Source organism: Otolemur garnettii, unplaced genomic scaffold (genome assembly GCF_000181295.1).
Source record: "Otolemur garnettii isolate 467f Iridium unplaced genomic scaffold, OtoGar3 scaffold00015, whole genome shotgun sequence".
NCBI lineage: Eukaryota > Metazoa > Chordata > Mammalia > Primates > Galagidae > Otolemur > Otolemur garnettii.
Window position 1 is genome coordinate 18,017,171 of NW_003852410.1, and position 11,340 is coordinate 18,028,510.

At 33.2% G+C, this 11,340-nt stretch overlaps 1 protein-coding gene and 1 non-coding gene across 2 annotated transcripts in view; one reads left to right on the forward strand and one right to left on the reverse strand.

The window, feature by feature from the left end:
- The window catches only part of TMF1 (TATA element modulatory factor 1), a 33,865-nt gene extending 28,860 nt beyond the window's left edge, over positions 1 to 5,005 (forward strand). Inside the window, exons 12-16 of the mRNA XM_023510658.1 lie at positions 162 to 254; positions 1,370 to 1,471; positions 1,758 to 1,910; positions 3,952 to 4,077; positions 4,777 to 5,005. Of these exons, the coding sequence (XP_023366426.1) occupies positions 162 to 254; positions 1,370 to 1,471; positions 1,758 to 1,910; positions 3,952 to 4,077; positions 4,777 to 4,920 (618 nt within the window). The 3' untranslated portion in view covers positions 4,921 to 5,005. The remainder of the gene's footprint in view (positions 1 to 161; positions 255 to 1,369; positions 1,472 to 1,757; positions 1,911 to 3,951; positions 4,078 to 4,776) is intronic.
- A 2,527-nt stretch (positions 5,006 to 7,532) lies between these two features.
- LOC111723799 lies at positions 7,533 to 7,594 on the reverse strand. The gene has a single exon (XR_002772264.1). It is a non-coding gene; the product is annotated as a U7 small nuclear RNA (small nuclear RNA).
- Between the last annotated feature and the right edge of the window lie 3,746 nt (positions 7,595 to 11,340).

An 11,340-nucleotide genomic window follows, 5' to 3' on the forward strand; every position in this document is an offset into this window, starting at 1 on the left:
ATGCCATAGCACTCTGCCCAGGGGGACAGCTTGAGGCTCTGTCTCAAAAAAAAAAAAAAAAAACACATAGGAGTTTATACTTAGGTTCCTAACATCGAGATTGATTTATTATGATAGTAAGAATTAGTATTACAGAAATTGTCTGTTTCTCTCTCCTTTAGACATTGTTGAATAGTCAGTTAGAAATGGAAAGAATGAAAGTTGAACAAGAAAGAAAGAAAGCCATTTTCACTCAAGAAGCAATAAAAGAAAAGGTATTGAATTTTGTTGATGTTTTTGGTGTGACCATTTGGTAGATAATTGTGATTAATCATTGATTGATTTGAAATTTTAGCTGTGCTTTATAAGTACTACTTTTTCATGCCTAAGATCAATAAAGTGATCAATTCTTATGGTATAATCAGTGTTCTATTCACAGTGTACCCAAAGCAGTTGGAGTATATCTAAAGAGATCTTTGATTTCTAAGACTTGAATTATAGAACCGCTTGTCCCTTTCTGAATGAATTTTGTGGCCTTTGACCAAAATGAGTGTACCTCATTTGGCTCATAGGTACCTTAGGAGCAAAGCTGACTTGTTCATTTTCTTTCTGGTTAATGAAGGTAATATTTCTACTTGTATTTAAAGAATCATAGCATACTTAGAGTTAACATAATATGTTAAAACTACCTATATGTAAATTTAAGTTACTTCTGAGTTTATTTAGAATTTTTTTTAAAATACACTAAAAATAAAATAGGTAAGCCAGAAACTTTATAGTTCGTAAAACTTGGTAATTTTATGTTAAAGAGGTAGGTTTAATGGATGATATATTATGTAAAATGAACGGTTAATTTAGTTTACATACTTATATCATCAAAAATATTCTTATTCCATTAAAAACAAGCAACAACAGGCTGGGCACCCTAGTTCAGAGGTTAGGATGCCAGCCACATGCTGTGGGGCTGGTGGGTTTGAGCCTGGCCTGGGCCTGCTAAACAATAAAAATAGCCAGCGTTGTGGCCGGTGCCTGTAGTCCCAGCTACTCAGGAGGCTGAGGCAAGAGAATCACTTGAGCCCAATAGTTTGAGGTTGCTCTGAGCTATGATTCCACTCCAGTCTACCAAATGTGACAAAGTAAGACTCTGTCTAAATAAAAAAATAAATAAAAAAGAACAACAAATTATGTTGTAATATAAATGGGTCTGTGATGATTTGGCCAAGTCTATCTGTTCTTTCTATTACTAAATATACTTTTTATAAGATTTCGTGTCTATAACATTTTATGGGAAAATTAGAATGAATCTTTGTTTTAATTATGGAACCTTTTTTTGCTGTCTCTCTTTGCTCTTAAATCTGAATAGAATTTATTTTTGTTTTTACTCCCCAAGGAACGCAAGCCATTTTCTGTTTCTAGCACTCCCACCATGTCACGCTCAAGTTCAATAAGTGGAGTTGATATGGCAGGACTACAGACATCTTTTCTGTCTCAGGTGATGTGTTAGTTTTTACATGTCCTTAGTTCTTAAATTTAATAATGATAAAGGGAATAGGCAGATGGCAGACTGGTTATCACCATGACCTTGCCATTCCATAGGCAGTGGAATATTTGTGGAGAAATGCCAATTGCAATGAAGAAACATAGATGATTTTCTTGCTTTGAGAAAGTCATAGACATTTTAAGGCAAGAATTGACAGAACCATTTTGTTTGAATCTGATAGTGGAACACAATCTATGATAACTGAATTAATTGTGTATGCTTTCATAAATGAACATAGGATGAGTCTCACGATCACTCATTTGGACCCATGTCTGCATCAGCAAATGGAAGCAATCTTTATGATGCTGTAAGGATGGGAGCAGGATCAAGCGTTATTGAAAATCTACAGTCTCAGCTAAAGCTAAGGGAAGGAGAAATTACTCATTTACAGGTATTTGAAAAATCAAATGTGTTGGCCAGGCACCATGCCTCACACCTGTAATCCCAGTACTTTGGGAGGCTGAGGTGGGAGGATTGCTTGAGGCCAGGAGTTTGAGACCTGGGCGACATAGCAAGACCCTATCTCTAGGGTCTTGCTATGCACTGCACTCTAGGCTGGGTGACACTGCACTCTAGGCTGGGTGACAAAGTGAAGCCCCTCTCCATGAAAAAAAACAAACAAAACACTAAATGTGCTATAGAAGTCACTGAAAATTTGGGACCTTAATTTTGAGCAAATTGAGAAATAAAATAAAATAGTGGTGTATGAAGCCCCAAATGTGTCATATACATATATTAATTATAAAGGTTAGATGGAGAAATTAGCCAAGGATAAGAGCCAAATGAACTTGCTAACGGATTGCTAGAATTAGATTGCTACTCTATCACTGGAAATTCTGGGCTGGAATAGGCCTTTCCACATGTTGTAGTTTGGCCAGTTAAAACTTACAAGTGTCTAGGAGCAGAATGCCAGCTGTATTCAGGCTGCTCTTTTCCAAAATACAAAGGGAAAGTGGCAGAGCTGAGCATGCCCATTTTATTTTTACTAGATTAAGATAAATTGCTCCAACTCTTCTAGCAAAAGCGGGGAGGAGGGCGTTAGAGCTGCTAACACTGCACATAAAAGGAAAAAACATGAGTTATTGAGGAAGAATCCTCCCATTTTATCATTTTTGCTTTTTAAAAACTTTATGCAGTTGGGTGCAGTGGCTCAGGCCTGTAATCCTAGCACTCTGGGAGGCCTAGGTGGGTGGATTGCCTAACCTCACAGGTTGAAGACCAGCCTGAGCCAGAATGAGACCTTGTCTCTAAAAATAGCCAGGCGTTGTGGTTGGTGCCTATAGTCCCAGCTACTCGGGAGGCTGAGACAAGAGAATCACTGGAGCCCAAGAGTTTGTGGCTGCTGTAAGCTACAACGCCACAGTACTCTACCAAGAGCAACAAAGTGAAACACTGTCTCAAAAAATAAAATAAAAACTTTATGCAGTAAGAAAGGTGAAAAAATGTTTTATAGGTTGAATATCTCAAATCTGAAATGCTCCAAAATCTGAAATTTTGAGCACCAAAATGATGCCAAAAGGAAATGCTTCTGTGAACATTTCAGATTTCCAGATATGAGATGCTCAACCAGCAAGTATATATAATACATATATTTCAAAATCTGAAAAAAATTGAAATCCAGAACACCCTGGTCCTAAGCATTTTGGATGACGGGTATTCAACCTATATCTGTTTTCAGTGTTAAAACTTGATGCACTCAGCTTCGGTGCCTGTAGCTTAGTGGCTAGGGCGCCAACCACATACACTGGAGCTGGTGGGTTCAAACCCAGCCCGGGTCTGCCAAACAACAATGAAAACTGCAACCAAAAAATAGCCAGGTGTTGTGGCTGGCACCTACAGTCCCAGCTACTTGGGAGGCTGAGACAAGAGAATTGCTTAAGCCCAAGAGTTTTAGGTTGCTGTGAGCTGTGACAACAGCGCGGCACTCTACCGGGCAACATAGTGAAACTCTGTCTCAAAAAAAAAAAAACTTGATACACTCAGAAAGTATGTAAAACTTCTTCTTTCCCCATTATTATTTTAGTTACATGAAAATATTTCCCTATTTAAGATCTTGAATTAGCAAAAGTGCTGTGATTAATTTCTGCAGTAGTGATAAAAACTTCTGTCAATGGCCTACACAGATGGGGCTACAAAAAAATTTAAAGTGTTTATTTCTCTGGATTCTTACAACAGCTTAGAAAACTGAAATATTAGAGAAAATATATAGTTACAGTTTTTTCAAAGAAATGATTGGATTTTCTTTTAATTCTTTACTCTCTATAAATGATATACCTCTGAGGAAAGTTGGGGATCTTTTTCTGCTACTTAAGAGAGCTCGCTCAGGTTGCGTTTTAACATGTCTGTTTCTTCAAAAATAACACATTATTTTTGTATTAGTGGGAATATTAAACATGTTTTGATTTAAGCTGTTTTGTGGTAATGTTTCTCAGTTAGAAATTGGCAATCTAGAAAAAACTCGATCAATAATGGCTGAAGAATTAGTTAAATTAACAAATCAAAATGATGAACTTGAAGAGAAGGTAAAGGAGATACCTAAACTTCGAACTCAGCTAAGAGTAAGTATTCTTTACTTAAAGATGAGTCTAAGGTATTTTAACCTAGTAACATTAAATGTTATATTTTCAGTTTATAAAATGCATATATGTTTGCTTTAGTGATTTTTTTTTGAAAATTCAAAACTATTGATGTTTGAGCATAGAACTTTAAATGAATCTTTTGTCTTACATGTGTCATTACATATTCAAAGTATTTTTCACAATCATGTTTAGACCCAGTATAGTAAGATTTTATTTGTCCAAGGCTCATTTATAACTTTTAACTTTGTGTGAACTTAGTATTTTGTCAATTGATCTTATGTGTATCATCACAATTATCATATTTGGGTATTAGGAGACACTATTAAGCCATAAATGAGAATATATTTTATTTTTGACTTTCCCTGTGGGCTTAGTACTTAAACCACAATGAACTAAATAGGCTAAAATGTTATCAAGTCATTAATGGGAGAGGACAGACTAAGCCATACACATATAGGGAGAATAGATTTAGTAGAACCATTTGGTAAGATTGACAGCCATCAAGCTTGCTTTCAAAAAAAAAATTCCGTTTTTTGCTAATTATTGTAGTAGATTATATTTAATTTTTAAAAGATGAGTGTGTACTTCTAATTGTAATATATTTACTGTTGATTTGTGTATGATAATATATTAAAGGTGTTCTATATATTTTAAAAATTATGAACACAAATTTTGCAGGATTTGGATCAAAGATACAACACTATTCTGCAGATGTATGGAGAAAAAGCAGAAGAGGCAGAAGAACTTCGATTAGATCTTGAAGATGTAAAAAATATGTATAAGACTCAAATAGATGAGCTTTTAAGACAAAGGCTTAGTTAACTTGTGAAAATTGAACTCCCATCAAACTGAATGTAAACACTTAATATCTAAATGCAGACTTCCAATAAATTCTTTTATAGAATTAGAAAATGAGATTTACTATACAGTATAAAAATTTTTTACAGTATAAAGATTGTTTTACAATATGTAGTAATATTTACAGTTAAATTATTTTGTGCAATATCTGAACTTTATTTTTCAAACTATTCTTTAAAGATTTATTTTTAAACCTTTTTTTTTTTTTTTTGCCTTGAATAGCACAGAGATTTATTACTTTATCCTAATATCAGTATGGCTAACGAAGGAGAGTGGTGTTCTTATATGTATTGTAAATATATAATTGTATCTAATTTATATGTGTTTGTATATATTGAGAACACTTAAAGAGTAATATTAACATTGAAACTTTGAAATCTTTCACATTTAAATTTTCAACATGTCTTAATTACTACTCATGAAAATGTATATCAAGTGTTTAAAAAAGTTATTAAACCTGTGATTATTAAATTTTCTTTTTTCTTTTTTCTTTTCTTTTTTTTTTTTTTTTTTGAGATGAGGTCTTGATATGTTTCCCAGGTTGGTCTCAGACTCCTGAGTTCAAGTGATCCTCCCCAGTAAGCCTCCCAACAGCTGAGATTACTGGTATGTGCCACCATGCCGAGCCTTAAACTAATTTTTTCCCTTTAAAAGTAGAAGTCTCGAGGCTCGGTGCCTGTAACTCAGCAGCTAGGGTGCCAGCCACACACACCGGAGCTGGTGGGTTCGAACCCAGTCTGGGCCTGCCAAACAACAATGACAATTACAGCCAAAAAATAGTAGGGTGTTGTGGCGAGTACCTGTAGTCCCAGCTACTTGGGAGGCTGAGGCAAGAGAATCACTTAAGCCCATGAGTTTGAGATTGCTGAGAGCTGTGATGCCACAGCACTCTACTGACCCTGGTAGTGAGACTCTGTCTCAAAAAAAAAAAAAAAAGATAAAAATGGAAGTCTCACACTGTCTGAAATTTAGAAGAGTAACTGAGAAATTTTTTGATCTGAAAATTTATTTCACCCAAGTTTCACAATTAAGTTTGAATAAACTTTGGTACATTTTGGTACCTGCTCAGAGAAAGCTGTATGTAAAGTTATCTAGGTATAATTGAATAGTGGAGAAATTTACTTACAATGATTTTATGACAGCATCAGTAACATTTAAGTCATTTTGAAGAGATACTGTTTTACTATCCTATAAAATGAATCAAAAGTAATAAAATTCTTTTCACATTTTGTACACCCACATTTTTGGTGGATTAAAAGTGAATGATATTGTAAAATATTCATAACAAAATAGAAAAATTATAGGAGTTAATTTGAACTAAGCATTTATAATTCTGACTTAATCCTTTTATTCTTTTCTTGAAACTTTAAACACAAAAATAGCTTGGAATAGCTATAAAAAGTAGCTATGCCTTCTTCCACATGTTATTTTATTACAGTGTTAAACAGGCTACATTTTAGACTTGGAAAAATTTTGATACATTTTAATACTGAAAGTCATTTAACTGCCTTTATTTGTTAAAAAAAAAAAAAAAAGAAACTCCCATTTAACTTTTAGTTAAATTTTAAACACTCATACTTGATAGTATAGCTATAAGTAAGCCATCTTGAACAATTTGGAGTGCTTTTCAGGGCAGTTCCAGCAACTTCATTTTTGTTCTTTTCCAGACAATATTCCTGTCATTGGATTTCTGTCTTGTAGCATTAATAAATAATTCTTTCAGTGTGAGCCATATTCATAAAGTTAATTTTCTATACTGTAGTGGTGAAAAACAGTCCGACAGCTTTTTGTCAGCTTGATATATTTTAAAATATTCAGATACAGAATAACAAGACTGATAAGCAATAAGAAATGTATCAAATTAGAAAACACAGTAGTTCCCTCTGCTCTGTAGGGCATATGTTCCAAAACCCCTGGGATGCCTGAAACCATGGAGAGTATCAAGCCCTATGTACACTGTGCTTTTTCTTATACATGCATACCTGTGGTAAAGTTGAATTTATAAATTAAGCACAGTAAGAGGTTAACAACAATAACTAATAATAAAGTAGAAGAATTATAACAATATACTGAAATAAAAGTTTAAGTGGTCTCTCTTGCTTAAAACTTTGTGTCGTGCTCACCTATATCCAGTTTATCACCGGTAACGGACACTACGGGAAGCAAGAGCACCCATGGGGCAGAGCTACTGCACAGGAGCCTTCAGTTGCAACTGTGGTCAAATGTTTGAAACTAAGAGTTTAGGAATTAAGAAATAGTTTTTTTTAAATGCCCATTCGTAAAAACAAAAAAATCCTTCAGTTTGAGAGAAAAGATTGAAAGAAAATTCTTTTAATTTCATAATAGTAAACATTCTCTTAATCCTTATTAACATTAATAAAATCAATTCAGTTAAAATTTTAAAGTGTTTTCAATTTATTTAAAAGTGACAAATAGCCGTTTAAGTTTCTGGCTGTATATTACCATGTGTTACTCTTTATCCACATATTAATAGCTGATATTCACACTGATCTTATTTAGATTACTATATATTCAGATCTCTGAATACATTTATTTATTTATTTATTTAGGGGTGAGTGTGTCTTCCCATAGAGACCGGAAAACTTGCTAGACAAATTCTAGAAGAGCTGTAACACCTGAGAAGGTGTACTAAATCTCTTTCTTGAAAAATCATTAAGTGGCACTATACTCCTTGAATATTGGTTGCTACATATTGATGTTTGTCACTGAAAATTTTCTTTCTATGTTCTAGTAAAATAATATTTATATTTAAATGAATAAGAACATAATTTGCAATTAGTATAGGCATCCTTCCAACTCTTGGGAGTCTAACTTGAAACTACCACTTTTTACTGTCTTTGCCTCATTTTTGAGAACTTTCAGTTGTACAGTGTTTAGCATGTGGAATGTATCAAATATATCTATAGTGTGATTTACAATATCATAAATGTGGCTAATTTCTGACCTAGGGAAACATGAGTTTTTGCAGTTAAGTAAATGAAAGGGATGTTCAGGAAATTTTTTTCTCATCTCTCAGTTGGCATTTTATTTATTAATCAAAGGTTTTAGTCAAATGATTATTAAAATTCATGATTTATAGTATTTAGGAAATAGCCACAAAAAAGAGAAAATATAGGTGCTTTGTCCTTTTTTAAACTACTGTTAAGTATATGTACATCTCTGTTCTAGTTTATCATAATTTTTTACTTTCATTAAAAGATCTAATTTTTCCTCTTGGTCAGTTTTAAATTATAAAAACTTTAATCACATATTTTGTGAAGGGCTAAAGGTATGATTTAATATTGATATAATATTTTAATTATAAATGAAATATGTTAATAAGCATGGATCTGATTTAATAAAGATTTTAAAATAGTAATAATGTATTCATTTTTAATACAATTTAGATTGGTCAATAGCAATGAATAATTATTGTTTCATGAAGATAATATAACTACATAACTTTGGAATTCATATTTTAAGAAAATGAGGATAAGTCCAAATTTTCTATGCATTATTAAGAATATTATTAATACTAATTATAGCTTTTCTAATGAATATAGATTTTTTTGAAAACAATCTAAGATTTTACTTATTGTAACTGGTAATTCCTATAAGGATTGTTTTTGTCAATATTTAAAGATTGAGACATGCTTCTAAAAGTCTTAACATTCAAGAATGTTATTCAAAGAATAACAACAGATAAAATAAGTTATGCTCTGTTTCTGAGTTCATATTGCTTGTGTTATTAAGTTTGTAATTTTGATCCTTAAAAGTACTGCTAAGCTATTGTCTTTATACCAATGCATTTTATCTTTTAGCAAATTAAGGTCTTTTTATAAGATAGAATGGAAATTAAATGCCTTTCTTAATGCCAAAATACTTTTTTCAAAACAAAAATGCTTCTGTAATCCACAAATGTAACAAAGAGAATATCCTCTTAGAGGATCCAGAATTCTCACTGCCCCATTCCCAAGTAAACTAAGTTTAATATTTAGAATCTCAAATAATATTGAGCAAAGGGTAAAACCATATTTTTTCTGTTTGTTTAATATTATATTATTAAGTGCTCAGGTAGTAATGGGCAGAGCAGGGTACAGGTGTTTCTTTTATTTTTATACAATGGCATGCCCATTTTTCTCTTTCAAAATCACAATCTTTTTTTTTTCTAATTTTTATTTATTTATTTATTTATTTTTGGCCAGGCTGGGTTTGAACTGGCCACCTCCAGCATATGGGACCAGCGCCCTACCCTTTTGAGCCACAGGTGTCACCCCAAAATCACAATCTTAATTTTTAAAAATACATATTCAGAAATCTGTGGTCATGTCAATAGTATGAAACAGTCCTATTTTGTCCTAAGAACCATGTAAAGAATTTACTTATATAGGATCATAATCCCATATCGATGGTCCTAAAATCTAGAAAACTCTAAAAAACCATCAAGTCTACTTTGGTAGTAAAGCTTGACTGGTGCTGATGTGGGGCTATTTGTGGCCTTTATTTATTTCACTTAGTATGGATACGCCTACATTTTGCTGCAGAAATATGTACTAACCCATGGCTTAATGGGGGTATTAGGTAATAAATGGTGTGCATACCTATCCTGTTTTTAAAAATTGAGGAACACATACAATGTTCCCAAGAACTCTGGAAAAGGAATTGTGTACCTGAACTTATCTTCAAGTCAAGCTTGAAGTCAATAACATTATCACCTTATTTTTAACATGAAGAAAGGTCAAATAACCTGCTCAAGATCATTTGGCAAGTAAGTCGCAAAGTTGAGATTCTCATTTGTGTGCAGTTTGCCTCCAGAGTCAGTCCGGGCTGTGAACCATTAATTTTATGGTACTGCTTTTCTTCTTGCTTTTCTTTAAAATTGTAAGCATATAGATCAACTATAGCACAAGCTCAACTTTAGCCAAATTTTATTCACTTAAAACTTCTAATATAGGGCGGCACCTGTGGCTCAAGGAGTAGGGCGCTGGGCCCATATGCCAGAGGTGGCGGGTTCAAACCCAGCCCCGGCCAAAACAAACAAACAAACAAAAAAAAAACTTCTAATACCTTTAATTATGGAAACATTTGGATATAGGATAGAGCCAGTAAACTATAGATTCTGCTGATAGGTCAGCATTTTGCTAATACTCTTTTATATAAACTATCCAAAATGTCAGTATGTGGGCAGAGACTTAAAACATATTTAGCAAACTTGAATGCATTGTAAAAATGCTGATTATACAATTCAAACATATGCAACTTCAACAGGGTTCAGTAGTTACAGCCCATTTTGTTTCATTTATACCTCACTTTTGTGCTTCCTTTTCAATCCTTAACTGATTATTTTGAAGCAAACTTCAGATATATGATTTGATTGATCATGTTTATATATGTATCTCTAATATTTAAGGTCTTAGAAAATCCCAATGTCATCACACCTAAAAAAAGTAACTTAAGTCATAATATCCTTGTATATCCTGTTGTCTTAAATTAATTTCCAAAGTTTGTTAGCTTAAATCAAGATCCAAATAGGGGTTACTCATTGTAGTTGATTTGTCTCTTAAGTCTCTTTTTAATCTATGAGTTCCCTCTTACATCTATCTTTTTCTTTTTTCGAATCCTTTTTTTAAAATTTTAATTTAAATTTAAAATTGGGTCTCATTCTGTGTCCTGGGCTGGAGTGCAGTGGCGTCATCATAGCTCACTGCAATCTCAGACTACTAAGAGATCTTACCTTAAGTTTTACAGTTTCTGTGAAATTTCTTGTTTGTAAAAGAGACTGGATCGTTTGTCTTGTAAGGTTCCCCACCAAGTGGGTGTTGTTGATTGCACATTTGTGGTGGATTAGTATGTTTGATCTCCTATATTTAGATGTAAAGACAATTATTTTTTGGTAAAAATACTTAATTACGGGGCAGCACCTGTGGCTCAAGGAGTAGGGTACTGGACCCATATACTTGGGGTGGCAGGTTCAAGCCCAGCCCCAGCCAAAACTGCAAAAATAAAATAAAATAATAATTAGATGGAAGTTTGAGAGTCCTTTAATATGAGCCTAGTAGCCCTAGATTGCCTCCCTGCTTCCTGATGTAAGATGTTTCAGACTTAGCTTATACATTTCCTTGTACATTGTGCCCAGATTCAAGATCATTCATTTTTCTATGGGATTTATGTTTTTTCTAATGGGAAATGGTTTGTATCTGCAAAGAATACTTCTTGCTACTAGGTAGGTTGTTTCTAGGCCTTTTTCTCTTTGCTTTCTTTTTTTTTATTAACCTCTTCATTTTCTTCAGTTAACAGATAGCCATAGAAGGGAGAAGAGAGTGAGAGAAGGGGGAAAAGTATACATATATTAAATAGAAGGGGGAAGAGAGTGAGAGAAGGGGG